Source organism: Notothenia rossii, assembly GCF_949606895.1.
Source record: "Notothenia rossii genome assembly, chromosome: 9".
In the NCBI taxonomy this organism is placed as follows: domain Eukaryota; kingdom Metazoa; phylum Chordata; class Actinopteri; order Perciformes; family Nototheniidae; genus Notothenia; species Notothenia rossii.
The window spans coordinates 37,082,311-37,103,322 of record NC_136907.1 but is presented as its reverse complement, the minus strand read 5'-3'; the positions used below and the strand labels follow the sequence as shown (position 1 = coordinate 37,103,322).

The following is a 21,012-nucleotide window of genomic DNA, read 5'->3' as shown; positions in this document are numbered from 1 at the left end:
GCGGCTGGCTCACAGCCAACATGTCTGGCGCTTGGAGATATTTAAAAATATCAGAGAAAGAGGCGCGGATTGCGATTTGTAAAAAGTGTTCAGCTGACATTTCTCGAGGGGGTGTAACTGCAAAGACTTTCACCACTTCGGGATTACTCCACCACTTGAAATCAAAACACCCGGACAAATATGCGGAGTAAGATCAAATCACAAGCACTGACAGCGAGAGACTGTTCAGCGCTGCCTCTCATGTGCTTGATGAGAAGAGGAACAGACTTATGGCTGATAAAGCAGAGAAGCTACTGTTCATTAAAAAGAACCTCCCACTTTTCCTTAATAAGTAGACAAGGCTGGCTTATCATAAGCTTATCTAGTTCTACATGTCTACTCTATACCCACTTTACTGAACAATTTTCATTGTGAGTTATAATTCACCATCTCAGGTTATCATTCGGGGGAAATGACAGCAGCACAGTGTTCAATATATTGTACTTTCGGTATCTAAATGATACAATGTTTACTACTTTGCTTATTAGGACAGACAGCCTTATTTACAGATTCTTGAAATTGAATTGTAATTTCATTTTTAAATAGTGACATTCATGTGGATTTATCCAGTTTGCACATTTGTATGCATGCACTTATAGGTGCATTTGTTGTTGTTGAAGGCTTGGCTGTTCCAGTCTTTATTTACACTATTTTGTTGTAGGCCTACTGGCCTAGATGTTTATGCAGTTTTAAAGCACCTTGGCTTTGTTCTGAATGCACTTTGTTGTAGTTATCCTACAGAGAAAAGAAAATGCATTTGACTTGGAATTAATGTACTGTATGCATTCAAAAGGGCTGAATAAATGTTTTATGGACCCATAATAGTGATTGTTATTTAAGTTAAGTTTTGCCATAATCATGTCTTTTTCCATAATCAGGTAGCTGAACAACATTGGTAAAAAATGTATACATTATATATATATATATATATATATATATATATATATATATATATATATATATATATATTTCTATTAATCATTTTCGGCCTTACGGCATTCGGTTTTCGGCCAACTGTTTCCTATTTTCGGTATCGGTTTCGGCCAAGAATTTCCCATTCGGTGCACCCCTAATATATATATATATATTGTGAGTTTGGAATAAATATGCACTTTATGAAAATTATTAGTTGGTTACTGTTAGTAAAAAACAGTAATGTTAATACTGGATGTTTTTTACACTTGGATATGTTTTCTGTAATACTTGTAACATAATTATTCTCCAGTTTATGCATTTGAGTGACTTGCAGTTAATGCTCGTCATTCAATTCAAAACCTTTATTTATCCAGGTAAAATCCCATTGAGACAATGATCTATTTTTCAAGGGAGACCTGCAGCAGTAGGTTCCACATGAAGACATAAAAACATAAACAACAGAACAACAAAAGGACATCATACAGCAAAAAATACAGGGATTACAATTTACATATCTATCCACATGTACAGGTACCAACAGCATCTGATTGTGGAGCATCCAACCAAGCTTTAAAAACATGTAGTGGTACCAGCTTGGTAATTTTTCATTCTTTTTGCAGACTGTTCCAAGTTAGTGGAGCTGCACATCTAAAAGCTTTCTTCCCTAAGACAGTCCTAGCACTTTGCATATTTAATAAAACCACAGCATGAGATCTTAGGGAATAAGTACTTTCAATTTGCCGAGAGATCAGGGAGCAGATATAAGATTGTACTTTATCCAACATGGCTTTGTAAATGAAAATGTACCAGTGACTGAGCCTCCGTACAGTAAGTGATGGCAAAACCGCCTTGGTTTACATTGTACAGTGATGTGTAAGTGCTTTACAGTTTGTCACAAATCTCAGTGCACTGTGATAGTAAAACCTTATTGTGGTGTAATTATATATCCAAAGCAGTCAGAAGTCAGAAAATCATTAGTGATGTATAACCACTCAGAATTAAAGTAAGCCCATCAAAAATAAACACATTGAGACCTTTCAGAGAGGTAGTTCATCTTCTACATATAATAACGGACAAAGTAAAGAATGAAGTGTAGGCTATTTTTAAATGTTCGGAATTTGACCGTGTATGATTGTCCTCTTGAGTTGCCGTACGGCCAATGGCGTACAGCCATTGCTCCATTTTCATGTTTTTTTAACATGTTTTTCACAAACATTTTCACACGCTAGGAGTATAGGAATACTTAAATTCGGTTAGTCCTGATCTGTAGATGTGATTTGCCCCCGAGCACCCCTGGGTAAATTACCGTACAGCCAATCACAATGCGTACAATGGGTGACGTCATTGGTAAGAGACGGACCCCGAACACATCGTGTACCCCGTACACATCGTGTACCGACACCGGCACTTCCAAGCAGTACCCATAAGGAGCCGTACACATGCCACAGTTTTTGCGTGGCTGTGTCTTAGTTGTAAGCCCAGTGGCGATCTGTTCATCTGTCATACTGATCATACAGTCAATAACTTTGTTGTTATTAGCATTAGCCAGCTATGCTAACAAATATAAGAAGCTTTTTCTCCAACCAGTGAGGTAAAGGCACATCTTTATATGATCATTATAGTTATAAAAAAATAAGAGAATAAAGTAAAAGGGTATAAAATACTATATGACAGTAAAAAAAAGTTATTATTAATAAACAAGAATACAGTTTGAAAGGGGAGTGATTTGTAAAATATCCATAAAGAAAAATAAATCTGCTTACCGGTCTGTTTGGGTGTTGAGAGATGTATCCATAGATCTCCTAATGTTTCTCTCAAAGTGCACCAGATTGATGCTTTTAACTTCAACATTTAAAAAAAAATCTTCCCGGAGGAGGTTAGGTCCCCCCCACTAAAATCATGTTCATATGGATAGGAAATTAAATACATTTGCACACATCTTGTGTCCAATATTTTTCTGTTTTGGTGGTCATGCCACAACGTGCACGTGAATGCATGCGTGAGTCATGGTAAGATATCTGGATTAAGAGGTTGCTTTTTCTTTGCACAGCATGAAAGAAAGGCGAAATGAATGGACTGTGATTTTTGTTTTTTTAAGCACTTGTACGGCCCTCGGAGGATGTTGAAAACATTGAAATGGCCCTTGAGAGGAAAAAGGTCCGCCACCCCTGGTTTACCCCTTTTAGAAGTGAAGATATAGTATGGAGCTAATTTCCTGCCATAACTCCACAAACAAACTAAACAGGTTTTACAAATGCCTCATGATTCACTAACAAACACAATGTGGTTTGCAAATACAAAACACCATCTACAAACTAATGCATTTAGTTTTGCAAAGAAAAAACGTATCTATCAAACAAACACATAACATTTTTCTAATAAATCATGTTTCAGAGACAAATTCAGCATAGGTTTTACAAGTACACATTTTTTTTACAACTACAACATTTTTTTTTACAACTACAAGACGTTTTCTTCTCACGGCGCAATATTACTGCCAAAAGTCACGTGACTTTTGGCAGTAATATTCCGCAGTGACTGGCACATGCTCCATGGCAGCAGGGGGGCGCTACTGAGTCCATTGGGGAAGGCGGGAGCATCCCGCCGGGAAGTTGAGCAGAGCATGGAACAGCCCTTGCCAACCTGATGGCAGCGGTGTTTCTAGCGATCCAGCGATCTGGGTCAGTGTTATAGTGATAATATTATAAACAAGGTGAATTTAGCGATCACAACGAAAACAGCCAAGACACATATTGAGCCCAGAAAATGAATGTTATTAGGGCTGTAAATATAAATAAGCCTTTGTCTAAAATGGGCAACATTGTAACTAAGGAGATTTAAACCATACAGCGATTCTGCACTCTTCATTTTCTTTCCTGCTATATTCAATGAGTGATACAAATATTTTTTACCACAAGTTCTTAATAAAACTGACACTGTTGGACTCGGTAGGCGACTAGTTGACTGCTACCAGAAATAAAATGAAGTACTTTACTGTGTACTTTGTAAGTAATCCTCTGTCAGAGTCCCCTCCATAGTACATAATGCATGTTTTCTGCTATCTTTGATGAATGATAAAAATAAAATGTTACCATTAGTTCTTAATGAAATTGATACTGTTTGAAGTACTTTTACTGTGTATCTTTTGAGAAATACTCTGTCAAAGTCCCCTGCTGAGAACAAAATCAAGCCACTTCTGCTAAGTTTGATGAGGGAATGTATATATGCCTTTTTTGGAGCCCTTTTTTGCAATATTTATTAAAATGTCACTAGTTATTTAAAAAAAACACTATGTGAGGATAAGAAGCAACCATAAAACGCCCTTTATCTAGAGAGCCATTGAAGCCCATGAAGATCTTTCCACAAATCTTTTCATCTTCTGTATTAATAAAGTTGCCACGTGTTTTCAAATTCAAGTTAAGGCACTATCTGTGCATAACATTACAACTATTCTTCATTTGTAGTATTTTAAAAGTGTTCAGAAAGACTGCATCAATTATATACAGTGGGGCAAAAAAGTATTTAGTCAGTCACCAATTGTGCAAGTTCTCCCACTTAAAAAGATGAGGCCTGTCATTTTCATCCTAGGTATACCTCAACTATGAGACAAAATGAGAAAAAAAAATCCAGAAAATCACATTGTCTGATTTTTAAAGACTTTATTTGCAAATTATGGTGGAAAATAAGTATTTGGTCAATAACAAAAGTTCATCTCAATACTTTGTTATATACCCTTTGTTGGCAATGACAGAGGTCAAAGGTTTTCTGTAAGTCTTCACAAGGTTTTCACACACTGTTGCTGGTATTTTGGCCCATTCCTCCATGCAGATCTCCTCTAGAGCAGTGATGTTTTTGGGCTGTCGCTGGGCAACACGGACTTTCAACTCCCTCCAAAGATTTTCTATGGGGTTGAGATCTGGAGACTGACTAGGCCACTCCAGGACCTTGATATGCTTCTTACGAAGCCACTCCTTCGTTGCCCGGGCGGTGTGTTTGGGATCATTGTCATGCTGAAAGACCCAGCCACGTTTCATCTTCAATGCCCTTGCTGATGGAAGGAGGTTGTCACTCAAAATCTCACGATACATGGCCCCATTCATTCTTTCCTTTACACGGATCAGTCGTCCTGGTCCCTTTGCAGAAAAACAGCCCCAAAGCATGATGTTTCCACCCCCATGTTTCACAGTAGGTATGGTGTTCTTTGGATGCAACTCAGCATTCTTTCTCCTCCAAACACGTCTAGTTGAGTTTTTACCAACAAGTTATATTTTGGTTTCATCTGACCATATGACATTCTCCCAATCCTCTTCTGGATCATCTAAATGCTCTCTAGCAAACTTCAGACGGGCCTGGACATGTAATGGCTTAAGCAGGGGGACACGTCCGGCAATGCAGGATTTGAGTCCCTGGCGGCGTAGTGTGTTACTGATGGTAGCCTTTGTTACTTTGGTCCCAGCTCTCTGCAGGTCATTGACCAGTTCCCCCCATGTAGTTCTGGGATTTTTGCTCACCATTCTTGTGATCATTTTGACCCCACGGGGTGAGATCTTGGGTGGAGCCCCAGATCGAGGGAGATTATCAGTGGTCTTGTATGTCTTCCATTTTCTAATAATTGCTCCCACAATTGATTTATTCACACCAAGCTGCTAACCTATTGCAGATTCAGTCTTCCCAGCATGGTGCAGGTCTATAATTTTGTTTCTGGTGTCCTTCGACAGCTCTTTGGTCTTGGCCATAGTGGAGTTTGGAGTGTGACTGTTTGAGGTTGTGGACAGGTGTCTTTTATACTGATAACGAGTTCAAACAGGTGCCATTAATACAGTTAACAAGTGGAGGACAGAGGAGGCTCTTAAAGAAGAAGTTACAGGTCTGTGAGACCCAGAAATCTTGTTTGTTTGTAGGTGACGAAATACTTATTTTACCGAAGAATTTACCAATTAATTCATTAAAAATCCTACAATGTGATTTCCTGGATTCTTTCCAACAATTCTGTCTCTCATAGTTGAAGTGTACCTAGGATGAAAATTACAGGCCTCTCATCTTTTTAAGTGGGAGAACTTGCACAATTGTGTGCTGACTAAATACTTTTTTTCCCCACTGTATCTATATGATATCAATATTGTTATTAACTTTAACCAAAGTCAATTTAAATAGCGGGCAAAAGTGGGTTAATTGCCATGGATGTGGTGTTTGATATAGTTTACGTTCAATTTTAACTATTTTAGGCAGAAGAACGTATATTCATGAAACATTTTTTAACACAAGTAAGTATATGTACAACATGGAAAAATAAATAAAATAAATGTAATAGGATGTGGATTTATTTTCTCTCACCTTGTAATTACACAATCAAACACAATCTATAATTTAGCTCTGACCTTCACAAAAACATTTGGTTGACTTGGACACATTTTAAAGCTCTATTGACAGACATGCAATGACTGGGACTGATGGAAGAATCTCAGAGGAATGAACTAGGAGCAGAGAAATAATCATATTTAAAAGACAGCAGCCCCATAAGAGGCCAACAACAGTCACAAGGGTTTGTCACTTTGCTGAAGGATATTTGTGACCAGCTATCCAGGCCAGACTCTAAAGACTTTCCAAGGGGTAAAAATGCTGCTGCTGGAGTACTGACTCGAAGTATTGCTGATATCATGTCTACCATCCTCTTAAAGTACTCTGTCCAACAATATCAGTCTCATAAGAGAGGTGTTTTAACGCTTATTCAAAATAGCAGAGAAACATGCATTATTGTTCTCAGGAGGGGACATTGACAGAGGATTACTAAAAAAGTACACAGTAAAAGTACTTCATAGTACTTGTGGGAATAGTACTGAGTCCAACAGTGTCAATCTCACGAAGAACTAATGGCAAAAAATATTTGTGCCATATAGGAGCTCCCTCACAAATACCCAGGGGTTAAATTGGGCTGGGGCTGTCCGGGGCTAAGCCCTGGCACATAGGTCGATGCTCTGACGTCATCACCCTCACACATTTGTCATATGTTTACAAAAAACGATGTTAAGACTTTTCTCGTTCTTAATATAGACTATATTTAGGGTCTATATGTGTTGACTTTACTTTAAAATAGCAGATCTCTGTGACCGGATGTAGTTTGGCTTAGACCCTGGCCCCACAAGGACACATACGGTAAAACGGATACGCAAACGCAAAAAAGTATTCCGTTCACACGCATTCGATTCATTAACGTGTCCGCTGAAAATGCTGGAAACGCTGTAGTACATATGCCAGGCCTGTAAGTGGCGCTGCTGCCGCCACAAAATACACCAAAAGCAGAAAAGAAGACCCCGGAGCATGGTTGCCATGGTTGCCCTTCTGTTTATTCTCCACGGTGGACGACGTGTTCTCCTGCTGTATCTCTCAGGTAGTCCACCAGCAGATGAAAAACACCCACCTCTCCGCCTCTTCCAAGGAACGAGGGGACCGTGCAGCAGTTTCCGTAAAAAAAATGTTCCACCGGTCAACATGTCCGTTAAAGTTTAAATATTCCTTACAAAATTAGAAAAGTGCCGGTCAGAGGTCTTCTTTGTTATTTATTGAGCTTTAAAACAAATTGATAACGACTCTGTTCTCTGTATAATAATATTTAATAAACGGTGCCTGCCTCTCTTTTCCTCCCACTCTTCTGACAGCCCAGCAGCAGCAGGAGATGTGGGGAGTAGTGATGGGAATTCTGGCTCTTCTTGGTGAGCTGGATCATTTGGCTCGGCTCACCAAAAAGAGCAGGCTCTCTTTCGGCTCCCAAACGGCTCTTCAGTTTACCACATATTATACCTTTTAATTAAATCAAATGTAGCCCTGTTTTGATGTGTATAGGCCTATGTGTACACATATATCACTTAAATTAATCAATACATCCTTTGTACTGAAGTATTCAAAAGTAAAAATTACATGTTTAATATAAATTATTTGCTGTGGCCAAATGTTTTCATTGCATTTACAGACCCTTGTAACTCTCTGATACCACCCAATGAATGCACTGACTTGCTTGTGGAACCACGATACACAAAACAGATAGCAACACCTATAAAACTTTTTTTAAAAGGGGATACTGTATCGACATTTTTAAATGATATATAAAGAAAAGGCAGATTCTGTGAGCTGCAGCTGACCACGCCCCCCTGCAGGAGAGGGGAGCGTGCTCTGAGATCAGCTGCTGGGCTCTCAGAAGAGGGGGAGAAAAAGAGATCTCCCTCCTCCGTGTTTTATTCTGATAGAAGTAAGAAGAGAAGCAACGGGGCAGAAACCCTCCTTTTTACGCAGCGGTCCAGACATAGACATCAAACGGCGACACATATTCAGTTGATATTTACTTTGGCGTTAGGGCAGGGATATCTAGATACTTTCCAAGGTTTGACATAATGAATTGTGCTATTTTTAAAGCAAGCAACGATGTTTTCAAATCTGTAATCAAAAAGCTCCTCAAAAACACTATCGAAGCAGTTCCTGCCGTTGCTACGTTAGTTCAAACAGTAACAACGGACTTTTTTTCTTTAGCGGATGCATGTCGATTTAAATAAATACATACAACTATTTTTTAAATCAATAAAATAATTTTCTAAATCCATAAAAGCATTTCAATTAATATTGGGAGTCATGTCGTTACTGTGCTTAGAATGTGGCCATGTAATAAGCGGGATAATGTGCACATTGCACATTGCATAATCTGCCTTCATGCCGATCTAGATCCCTCCGCAAAAAAAAAGATGAACCGGCTCGTTCACGGGCGCGAACCGGCTCCCGTCGTTCACATAAAAGAGCCGACACATCACTAGTGGGGAGAGGGAGGCGGGGCTATTTCATCATTATCAGAAAATGATCATATAGGGTTTACACACGGAGCCGTTGGACCCCCAGAGGGTTGCGTATGCCGGTCTACCACCTTGGGACCCGTTATCGTTACCGTAGTCGTTTAGTGCCCCCCCCCCAACAGAGCGGAGCAAGGCAACGAAACTTAAAATAAGAAGCAGCATTTTACGGCGGGCTATGCATGGGGCCGCCTTGAGGGGGTTTCCCGACATGTCGTTTCAGTAAATTAAAGGGTGTTTCATGTTGTCGTTGCTGAGGACCTTCTTAATACCTTGGAAAATGCCGTTTAATACTTTTTAATAGCCTTAATTTTCGCAAAATTGATTTATCAACTTTTAATACTTTTTAAGACCCCGCGGACACCCTGTCTTAACATTCATTTTCTGGGCTCAATATGTGTCTTGGATGTTGTCGTTGTCACCTTGTTTATAATATTATCACTATAACACTGACCCAGATCGCTGGATTACGGTGGCCCTGAGAGGCCAGGGTGCTGCAAATAAAAGAACGCTGCAAATAAAAAGAAACAGAAACGAATAAAAACGCAAATAAAAACGCTGCGATGCAAATAAAAAAGCCAAAACGGAAGTGAATTACCGGGGACTATTATTGCTGATGCACATGCGTTTTTTTATGCAAGAGAAGAAGAAGGCTGGGGGATCTCCAGGAAACATCTGATGGGTAAGTTTATAATGTTAAAGTTACACAGGATGTAGATAATATCTGTCGCTGCCTTATTTATTACTTTAAATGACGTTATTTTGTGTGTGGGAGCAGATTATGTGTGTAGTGTATAATGTTAGTAGAACATAGCTTTGATCAAAACTGCAGAAAGCTATTTTCAAGTTGTTTGCTTGTCTGTGAAAACTGTTTGATTCTGCTCGATTTATCCGTGCAGCTTGAACCGTTTTAAATCTAGACTACCTACCACCATACCATATTCGTCAAAAATAAAAGGTTTAGAAAAATGAATCCCAAAAATTCTAAATTAAGGATGCACATCATCGTGCAATCCGCAAGCCATATCCGAAAGCTTAGGTCGATCTGACAAACAGTCAGAGAGATATGCGAGCCACAGACACACACACAGACACACACACGGACATTTCTTGCTTTCTAGATAGATAGATAGATGTTCATGCAATTGAAGCCTAATGATACTTTATTTGTTTTGTTGCAGGTCATAATGTATTGTCCTTTTTGTGGACAGCAGCAGGCCTCTAAATCAGCCTTTTGCTGTTCATGTGGCAAGGACATCAAATTCCTGTGTGATGTTGATAAAACAGGCACAAGTGCAGGTAATTTTTATTTTTTTATTTTTTGAATTAGGCTTAGGCAATGTACACTCTATATCTTATGAGTATGGGTGAGAACACTGTATGTCTCTCTGTTCTTTGTCATTGAAGATTGATTGGACTCTTATTTCAAGCAGAGGCTACAGGAAAAAGCACACTGGAGTTATTTCTGACTTTCCGGAGTGTAAAAGAGAAGGAGAGACGAGCAGGTTTTAAGAAAAAAAAAAACACCATCAAAAGACAACCTGAAGGTTGTGAGGGTACATTTTTTTGCTGAGATATACTAATAATTTGCCGACAGTCCATTCTGTCATGTATTTATAGTGTCACTGAACTAGTTAAGAGTCGCCTATTTCATTGTTTCTCTGTCGATTTCAGTAGGCCTTATGAGGCTGAAAGATGGTGTACTGAAGACTGTAAGAGGAACAGTACTTCCCCTTTTGATGCGACCAGAGTCGGATGCGGACGAATTGCAGAGAGCTGCTGAGCAAAAAATGAAGACCTTCGACAGAAATGTACATGGCGGTCCCTACGTACTGCTCTACCCTGACGGTACAAAGATAACTAATATACCAGGAACAGAAGTACCCTTCACTCTAAACGAGTACAAAGAGGTAGTGGGGAAGGCCTACCAACGTATCACACTGTACATTTGTACAGCTGAAGATTTCTTTACATCTTGTAAGTAATTGTGAAATGAATTACCAACCAAGAAGAGCTTTTTTAATTGATTTGTTTGTCAAGGAAAGCACTCTGTTGTTCTGAGTAGTCTAAAATCCTCTTATACCTGTTCTTGTATTTCACAGCTCAGGAAACCAGCTCTGAATCCAACTCATCGGATTCAGAGGTGATCATCATGAGTCCAACTTCTGCAGAATTCAATGCAGCTGATACATTAGTGAGTACTACATTTGTTGTATCTTAGATCGCTTATATTGTAAATTCTATCTGGAAGTGAAAATGTTTCTAGATTTCACATAGACGGCATATCTTTACGATGAAACATGTCCCAAAATAGCATTTTAAATTGCGGTAAATGTTGCAGCGTCCTGGCCTATATATATTATACAAACTTAAGAAAATAACTTTATTTAGTGCAGATCCCTGCGAAATCACACCATAATAATTTGTATGTTTTTCACTGAAAGTAATAATGTAAGAAGGATCATTCCCCCTGTCGCAAATCACATACACTATCAGTCAGAATAATAGAATTCAATATTTATGTTCAAATGGGTTAAGCTCTAGTTCTGTCAAATTTGAAGTGTCACACTGATATATTATTTTTTACTTCCAGGTATGGGAACCTGCAGAGTCAGGCAGTGATTCAGCAGCTCCGGTAATTGTGGCTCCTAAACATTGTCTATTGTTCACATTTAGCCTTGTCTGAAAATATTGTCACACAATTAATGTCTTAAACTACATGAAATAACGTGTCACACTGACCCAGAGATCCACGTTTGTGTACATTAGAATAGTCTTTTCTTTCTAAATCAGCCCTCTGATAGCCATGATTTAAAATACTTCAACTTACCTGTCCTATCCCTGTTATGGTTTGTGATTCAGGTCTTATTTTCTGACTCACAAGAGGGCCCAGGAACATCAGGAGGTGTGCTGGAAACTGCGTGCTATAGGTATTATACTTTCCTTTCTACAATTCAAGTATGTTTTATATGAAAACATCAACAATGTAAACTTGTGTATGTCAATTTCTCAGCAAATATACTCAGCTGTATGCGCCCATTGTAATAGAGGATAAGGATGACTCAGACAGTGTTGAGTGCAGTATTCCAGAGGATACAAAGTAAGAGAAAAGTTACCCTTACTTCAACTGTGGTTGTTATTTTTCCTGATCAAAAATGTGTGCTATGGTGTACCATTTAACATGGTCATAATTTATCTGATGACAGGGTGGACCAGCAATCACTTTCTGAGATAACTGCAAACCTGGCCCTAGAGATTGACCATCGAGCTGTCAGCAGATTTAACATCTGTCGCTCGAACATCTGGGATGGAGCAGTCAGAGGATTCAAAAGGGCAACATTCTCAGAAAAGAAAGACATCCTGGTGAAATTCTCTGACGATGAAGGGAGGTTTGAGGAAGGTCTCGATACAGGTGGCCCCAAGAGAGAATTCCTCTCCCTTCTCATGAAAGAGCTGAACAAACGGCCCATATTTGATGGACCTGTGGAGAGCCGCTACCTGGTCTACAATTCAACAGGTTCTGTTTTGTGTATAATGTTTTTAAAAGAACCCATATTTCAACCTTGGAGTGTTTTCAAATATGGAAACTGATTTAATATTTCTTTATTCTGCATTATCTTGGACAGCTTTCAGAGAGGATGAGTATTATTTAGCAGGGAAGATGATTGCTGTGTCCATTGTGCATGGTGGACCTGGTCCTAATTTTCTGTCAGAGGATCTGGTCAACTACATCTCAGGGCAGAGCAGTTTCAAGGCATCTGTCGGAGACATTACAGATGAGGAGATAGGGAAAGTCCTACAAGAGGTATGAGAAGGGTGTGAAATTCTAGAATAGGTAAAGAGAGAGTTTTGTCCGTTAAACCATTCTTTCAAGATATACTTCTGGCATTACCATTTTTTATAATTACGTGTCATATTTGAAATGTGTGGGACTCTGTTATCTCTTCTTTTAGATTCAGAATTCACCCTCAGTGGAGATCCTTCAGGACTTGATGATACGGAACAGTGCCATGTTGCAGACTGCTGGGTGCTTCAGACATGTCAGGTCATGTGAAGAAAAAAAAATGATAGTAGAGGATTACCTGAAGTGGTACATAATCCACAGGAACAACACTGCAATCGAAAGGTAGGTTTTTGTATTTCATTGTTATTGCTAAAATAATTATGAAAAACGTGTTGCTATTGTCCCATTTTCTTGCTTACTTACTTCTACATGATGCATATGTATCTTTGCATGCATCTTTTAATTGTATTTTAGATTCAAGGCTGGACTTGAAAGTTTGCAGTCTCTGACAGCTCTGCAGCAGCATCCGACGGTCCTGACCCCTGCTCTCTATCATGCCGATGTGAAGCTGTCTGCTGCAGAGATGGAAAATCGGTTCCAGCCTGAATTTAGTCAACAGGGAAGCAACAGAAGGGCTCAGGAAGAGAAAGCTATGAGTTACTGGGCAGACTATCTTCTCGATTGTGAAGGTTAGTCAATTTGCTCTTGTCTGATTTTTATACACACAGATTATAAAAAGTTCCGGTGTTGATGTAGATAGTATTTACTGTCAATTGATTCCAATGTTCTCTACTTTTTAGAAAATGACAGCTCAGTGACCTTGGAGGAGGTGTTAATGTTCGCTACAGGTGTGCCATGTGTGCCTCCTGCTGGTATGAGTCCTCTGCCACGCCTTCAGTTCCTATGTTCTACAACGTCAACATTCCCAATGGCAAATACCTGTGCCAACATTTTAAAGCTTCCTCTTTTGGACACTTATGGTGCCTTCAAAGCCAACATGAACTTTGGCATTAATAATTCCCCCGGCTTTGGGTGCCTTTAAACAATTAAATAACTTGTGGTAAAAGTTAATGTTGCCACACACAGTACACAGTCCGTTGTTTTAATGTTGCGATCTGTCAGACCAAAATGTTGTGACGTAAGAGAGATGTGAGTATTTTTCATGGCAGATTTGTCCTATTTCATATCCAACATGTGAACAACACCACACATTTGTATTGTATTGTTATTGTATTCTCGTTAGGTAGGTAAGGTCGACCGTGGTTAAATCAAGAGTTCAGAACATGTGTTAAGATGTTTTACAAATATTTACATAAACAGTAAATAAAGACTGCAAAAGGCACCTTGTCGTGCAAATGTGCCAATTTTGTTTTGCCCATTTTATCAACATGTTTTTACATGGACTTTGTGAAAGAGTAAAGCTGAATGACTCTTCATTAAATGGTTTAAAAGTGTTTCATTTTAACGTAAGGACTTGTTTTTCTACGTATAGCATATATGTTACACACTCGCTACAAAGATGACACGGCTGTAGCTGGTTCACAAGATTTTATTCTCAGATCCACTGTGAAAACAGAAATAACAGTAGCATATGTGACTGATGCAATGAATGAATGTTGATTCATCAATTTGTTATGGGCTGTGTCTGAAATCACTCAATACTCCCTATATAGAATTCCCTATATAAGTAGTAGGGAGTAGTGAATGAGAGTGATTTTGGACACGCCTTGGTCTTTAAAATGTCAGAAAGTGAAGCCTCACAGAGAACAAATTAATCCAGCAAATATTCACATTTTAGAGGCTGGAACCTGCTTATATTCAAAACAAAATTAAAATCAATTACCAAAATATTAGGTGTATAATTTTCTGACGATCGACCTTTCAACTGATAACACGGATGTAACACTAAACATGTTTTACAAAATAAATGAATATGCTGTATGTTTATTTAAACAAAGAAAGGTTTCAGTCTAATGACTTATGCAAAGATACAAGCTGAATATTTCACTGGACTTATCTACTCAGAATTGCAGCATTCTAAATAATATTCAACCTACATTGGAAACTTGTACACACAAAAAAGGTTCAACACAAAATGTTTTTCATGGAAATGTAATTCTGAACAGCAGCTGTCCAGTTCACTGGTGGAGCCAACCCACTCCGTCTTTGCAAGTCCACAAAATGCATCTCCAGATTCTCATCACCACACAAATTGTACTAGGATGATGCTTGCATGATGCCATCAAAGTGGTGTAGGGCTTCCCAGGACACTGGAAATCCACACTCCCTTGTGCCAAACCTAAGACCAGTCATAAATTGAAACATGAGTCAAGTGATTACAAATGGATCACTTAACCCCCCAAACATGCTAGATAAGCATTATAACTAAAACTCCATTGAGTCAGTTCTTCGTTAATTAAATCCTAAACAAAGAGCTTTGACTTGAGAAGTTAATCTCAGGTTGACAGCAGCTCTTTCAGTCAAATATGGTCATTCTACTCACTTTCTAACACAAGGTACTTTTTGGAATTGAGTAAGATAAATCGACAGAATAGCTTTGGATATCTTCTGATTTAGGTTTTGTGTTGGAATCCATTTTTAGTCGTTTAAGACTTGAAATCATTTTGAAATAATGAGTTTTCAGACTAAATGAATCACGTTATTTATCAAGTGACAAACTTGTCATATTGGGCTGATACACCAAATTATATGAAGTCAGATATATTTTAAATTAATATTACCAAACAATTTGAATACAAACCTGTGAGGCAGGTGGTACATGGCATCAGGTTTACCTGATGGACACTGAGACAGGCGAACAGGTCGGATGGTGTGGTTGTTCCACAGCTGTCTGTACTCATCGAGGTCTTTTTGTAAGATGCCCAAAAACACATATCGCAGCAGACACTTGTGCTCATGGCTCCCATTGAAGAGGTGCCTCTCTCTAAGGTCACTGAAGAGCTCGATCCAGAACTGAGTCCTAATGGTGGAATTCAAAACTTTTGTATTTCATGAAAAAAAGACAACTTCAAGTAAAAAGTCACAATATTTTTGCTAAAAAGTCACAATATTTCTAGAGATGTTGTACATTTCTTGGTGCGCTCCTACATTATTTCATTTGGGAGCACATAAACTCCCTTGGGAACATGTTAGTGTACAGCTCTAATGTAATTTTACATTTTTTTCCATCCAGATAGATTTAAAGTACTTGGGCACCTCTGTCACACACACACACACACACACACAGGCAGCGAAACTACTACTCAAGCAGCATGCGTTATGCCATCATCTATGGCTAATGTGCATTCAGGAAAGCAAGTTCCTTTTAAAGGCGAGTGGATTTATGGCAGGCAGAGAACCAACGATAAAAAGAACGGCTCTCACCAAGTAGGACTCGGTTCCCTTCGTTCGTACCAACACACACACACACACACACACACACACACACACACACACACACACACACACACACACACACACACACACACACACACACACACACACACACACACACACACACACACACACACACACACACACACACACACACACACACACACACACACACACACACACACACACACACACACACACACACACACACACACACACACACACACACACACACACACACACACACACACACACACACACACACACACACACACACACACACACACACGAAGGAGCACATAATTGGTCAACTTTGGTATTTCACCTGATTTTTTTACTTGTTGGCATTTTTTTTTATCAGTAGTTCTAAATCATGTTGAAATTGCCATGACTGACAATAATATGTGTATAGCATATATTAAAATGGCAACAAATCATAAACAAATAAGACATTATCACTGTACTGGTGAAATTCTTGACTTTTAAGGAGGAGCTTACCATCTTCGAGAAAGGGAGCCAAACATTCAATGTTGCTGCCACAGGAGCCGCAAAACCTCCCAAAACACCCAGCAGTCCCACAATATGGACAATACATTGCCTGTGGAAAAGGAGCAATGTGAATGTTATTCATTTGCAATGAAGTAACAGCTACTTGGTAAGCTATTGCAGCAGGTAATGTTACCTGCAAACAGCTGACACTAATTTAACAGCAGATATCAGCTGCAATCACTTAATATCTGAACCATGCATCTACAATGTCAAAATACATTTAAAAAAAAAGAAAGATTTAAAGCCAGTAAACTTCTCAAAGGAAGCAGATCTTGGACAGGATAGAGACCCTTCTCTATCTCTAAGCAGGATAAGAGACCCTCATTTATCTCTAGACAGGCACATTTAGATGACATGTTGATGGAGTCAAGATTGACTACAGGATGTTAGTGAAGATCTATACTTGTATGTATTCAATATAGGGCTGGGCAACGATTATAACGTGTTAACTTGCCCAGCCCTAATTCAGTAAAAGTTGTTCCTTCAGAGCATGTTGAGGAGAGGACCCGAGCTTGTCTGTTGAATGAAGGCATATTCAACTTACTTTATGTGTCTTAGCATCATCTTTAAGTCCCGGTCGGCTCAGATCCGTTTGTTTAGAAAACAGCTAACGTTAGCAGATAAAAGTAGCTATGTTCTACTAACATTATACACTACACACATAATCGGGTACAAGCGGCCGAGATGGGTTTTCTCCGCAGGGTGGCTGGTGTCTCCCTTAGGGATAAGGTGAGAAGTTCGGTCATCCGGGAGGGACTCGGAGTTGAACCGCTCCTCCTTCGCATCGAAAGGAGCCAGTTGAGGTGGTTCGGGCACCTAGTTAGGATGCCACCTGGGCGCCTCCCTAGGGAGGTGTTCCAGGCACGTCCAGCTGGGAAGAGACCAAGGGGGAGACCTAGAACCAGGTGGAGGGATTATATCTCTTCGCTGGCCTGGGAGCGCCTTGGGATCCCCCAGTCAGAGCTGGTTGATGTGGCCAGGGAAAAGAAAGTTTGGGGCTCTCTGCTGGAACTGCCACCTCCGCGACCCGACCACGGATAAGCGGGAGAAGATAGATGGATGGATGGACACATAATCTGCTCCCACACACAAAATAACATCATTTAAAGTCATAAATACGGCAGCGACAGATATTATCTACATCCTGTGTAACTTTAACATTATAAACTTACCCATGAGATGTTTCCTGGAGATCCCCCAGACTTCTTCTTCTCTCGCATAAAAAACCGCATGTGCATCAGCAATAATAGTCCCCGGTAATTCACTTCCGTTGTGGCTTTTTTATTTGCATCGCGGCGTTTTTATTTGCGCTGCGTTTGTTTCTTTTTATTTGCAGCGTTTTTTTTTATTTGCAGCGTTCTTTTATTTGCAGCACCCTGGCCTCTCAGGGCCACCGTACTGGATCGCTAGAAACACCGCTGTCATCAGGTTGGCAAGGGCTGTTCCATGCTCTGCTCAACCTCCCGGCGGGATGCTCCCGCCTTCCCCAATGGACTCAGTAGCGCCCCCTGCTGCCGTGGAGCATGTGCCAGCCACTACGGAATATTACTGCCAAAAGTCACGTGACTTTTGGCAGTAATATTCCGCCGTGAGAAGAAAAAGTTTTGTAGTTGTAGAAACAAGTTTTGCACTTTTAAAAAAAAGTGTTGTAGTTGTAAAAAAAAATGTGTGTACTTGTAAAACCTATGCTGAATTTGTCTCTGAAACATGATTTATTAGAAAAATGTTATGTGTTTGTTTGATAGATACGTTTTTTCTTTGCAAAACTAAATGCATTAGTTTGTAGATGGTGTTTTGTATTTGCAAACCAAATTGTGTTTGTTAGTGAATCATGAGGCATTTGTAAAACCTGTTTAGTTTGTTTGTGGAGTTATGGCAGGAAATTAGCTCCATAATATAGTCAATTGTTCTGGAAATGTCGTTTTCGAGCCTGAGGCCTGAAAAACAAGCTTGGGGCTTGACTGGTTAACAGACTGTCTGAGCCTATTCTTTTCTGTCTGAAGGAGACTTCATACTTACTTCAACATGTTCCACCTATTTTATACATTATTGGTGACGTATGGTTTTAGTTCAAAAGTTTGCAGCTAAAATATTCTGCTGCTTTTCAAAGCGTTTTCTCTTTTTAATACACATTCATTCTCTACTACTTACATTTATTATCTAACTCCTTCAGCCTACTTTCAACTATTACATTATTCAGCTATTTAAGGACATTGAGGCTATACATTTTTTTGTTTATAGCTTTTAAAACTTTTTTTTAAATATTAAGCTTATGATGTTTCCTACTCTTCCAGTTTAACATTTCACTTTCAAGTTTTCAACAAAGTCATTGCAATGCATTTGAGCTGTAACCATTTCGATTAAAATCATTTCACTTTTCTGCATTTCTCCGCTAAGTTCAGCAACACACTTACTTGGTTTTTGTAGCTAAAAGCAGCTACAGAGACCATCGAACTAATAAAATATTCAGCTTTTTCAGCTAAATTCAGCCATAAATGTACACAGTTTACAGCATTCGCACGCATTTTGAGCCGAAATGTATTTTCTAGTTTTCTTTGACTTTTGCCTCTTTGTTTTGATATGTATGACAATTCTAAAGGCCTATTTCGTTGTTGAATATTTGTGGAAAGCCTTTTATTTTATGATGATTACACACAAGTGGCACATCATCAACATATTGGAAGGCAAACAAGTCACTCACCGTGACTTCGGGGAAGGTGTTGCTTATAAGGTTGAACATCTTCCTATGAGACTGCAGGTCGCCTGTAGTCAGAAGCTCATTGGCTCCCTCCTTCGTCTTGCCCTTTGACTTCTCGTTCAGGCTATTTTCATCACGCACCTTCTTCACCTGTGGAGGAAAAAAAGAACAACTCTCATGCTAATACACTGAAAAAACTGAAGTATTGACTTTAATTAAATGTATTAGGTCAACAAATGGCACATAACTGTATCAGGTTAGTTGACAGCAAATATATTAAGTTGAAGCTAATATTTTATTTAAACTTAGGTTTATTGCTTTCAACTAACCAAAAACAGTTATCTGTTGACATAATACATTTAATTGAAGTCGGTGTACGGCATGAAGGCTCGGATGTAGAGTCATTGGTTCAGATGACTGCATGTGAAACTTCAGCAGCACAGTGGATAACTGTATCAGTCAGGAGCTGTCACTGTGGTGCAATAACTCTTATATGCAATATGTACCTGGTTAACATTATTATTATTACCGTCTGCCTTCTTAGTTGGACAATTTTAACAGTGGAACAAGAATCTTTGAGTAACTCTGTGCAATATATAATTGAAGCACTGTTATCTAGCTTCTACCACACTGTATTCAGCTGACTGTTAGTCATTTATTTGATAAATAATGCTGCTGCTACTACTACTTTTCTAACCGAATGTGTACTTTTGTAAATGTTTATAATTTGTTCTCACAAATGTGTACTTTGTCAATTGTAATTTCTCTTTTAAATATGATGTGCATGCCCTTTATCTAGTAGCGTTGTATTTTTTGTCTCTATCTATACTTTTGCTGTAACTATATACAGTTGCAAGAAAAAGTATGTGAACCCTTTGGAACTACCTGGATTTCTGATCCTCATCTAAGTCACAACAATAGACAAACACAGTCTGCTTAAACTAAAACCACACAAACAATATGTTTTTATGTTTTTATTGAACACACCATGTAAACATTCACAGTGCAGGGTGGAAAAAGTAGGTGAACCCTTGGATTTAATAACTTGTTGACCCTCCTTTGGCAGCAATAACCTTAACAAAACGTTTCCTATAGTTGCACATCAGACCTGCACAACGGTCAGGAGGAATTTTGGACCATTCCTCTTTACAAAACTGTTTCAGTTCAGCAATATACTTGGGATGTCTGGTGTAGTGATGGCAGTTTGACACTGAAGCTTCGAACGGAGCTTCAATCCTGGACTTCCTATTCCATAGAAGCAGTGCTTCGAAGCTTGCTTCAAATCACGTGACATGTGACGTCCGAAGCAGCAACTGCTTCAAATCACGTGACATGTGACATCCGAACCAGCAACTGCTTCATTTCCTGAATGAATCAACTCACTGGATCGCCGTCCAATCAGGTGATTCAATGCACTGCCTCGTCTCAATTCTGACAGGTGACAGGTTGAAACAGTTTCAAATTTGAGCGCTTCAACACTTTATAACCACTCTAAACAATGCGCAATGTGTGGGTTGTTGTCGTAGTTTGCATTGTTGCTGTTGAGTTGTTGTTGGCATTGCATTTGAATTGGATCATTATAGCAAGCCAGGAAGAAAAATAGGTCGTTCTGGCTCGTGAAACACTTCGAAATGTGGAGAAGTTGTGAACAAAAAGACAATTAGTAATATAAAAACCCTTTGATGGTCTAAGGAATTGATAGCCCAGTGGATAGAGCCAGCGGCCAGGATGCGGCGATATCCTCCGCGCAGCTGGTTCAAAGCTCGGAATAGTTAAACTTTTAATCATTGCTTTTCAACTTT

At 39.2% G+C, this 21,012-nt stretch overlaps 2 protein-coding genes across 2 annotated transcripts in view; one reads left to right on the top strand and one right to left on the bottom strand.

The window, feature by feature from the left end:
• bpnt2 (3'(2'), 5'-bisphosphate nucleotidase 2) overlaps positions 1-21,012 on the bottom strand; it is a 51,873-nt gene that overhangs the window by 23,792 nt on the left and 7,069 nt on the right. The window contains exon 3 of the mRNA XM_079649362.1: positions 19,214-19,360. Coding sequence (XP_079505488.1) covers positions 19,214-19,360 — 147 coding nt within the window. The remainder of the gene's footprint in view (positions 1-19,213; positions 19,361-21,012) is intronic.
• Positions 9,968-14,011, top strand: LOC307018874 (uncharacterized protein). Its single transcript, XM_079649360.1, has 11 exons — positions 9,968-10,085; positions 10,220-10,342; positions 10,461-10,763; positions 10,889-10,980; positions 11,380-11,421; positions 11,649-11,716; positions 11,800-11,886; positions 11,993-12,303; positions 12,740-12,912; positions 13,045-13,259; positions 13,371-14,011. Exons 1-9 carry the CDS (start codon positions 9,974-9,976, stop codon positions 12,838-12,840), a joined length of 1,239 nt encoding a protein of 412 aa, XP_079505486.1. The 5' UTR covers positions 9,968-9,973; the 3' UTR covers positions 12,841-12,912; positions 13,045-13,259; positions 13,371-14,011.

Bases quoted from the DNA above. Each gene is read 5' to 3' on its own strand.
- LOC307018874 (XM_079649360.1), top strand. From the start codon at position 9,974: ATGTATTGTCCTTTTTGTGGACAGCAGCAGGCCTCTAAATCAGCCTTT. The intron at 10,343-10,460 runs GTACATTTTTTT...TGTCGATTTCAG, and splicing joins ACAACCTGAAGGTTGTGAGG to TAGGCCTTATGAGGCTGAAA. The intron at 11,422-11,648 runs GTAATTGTGGCT...TTTGTGATTCAG, and splicing joins GCAGTGATTCAGCAGCTCCG to GTCTTATTTTCTGACTCACA.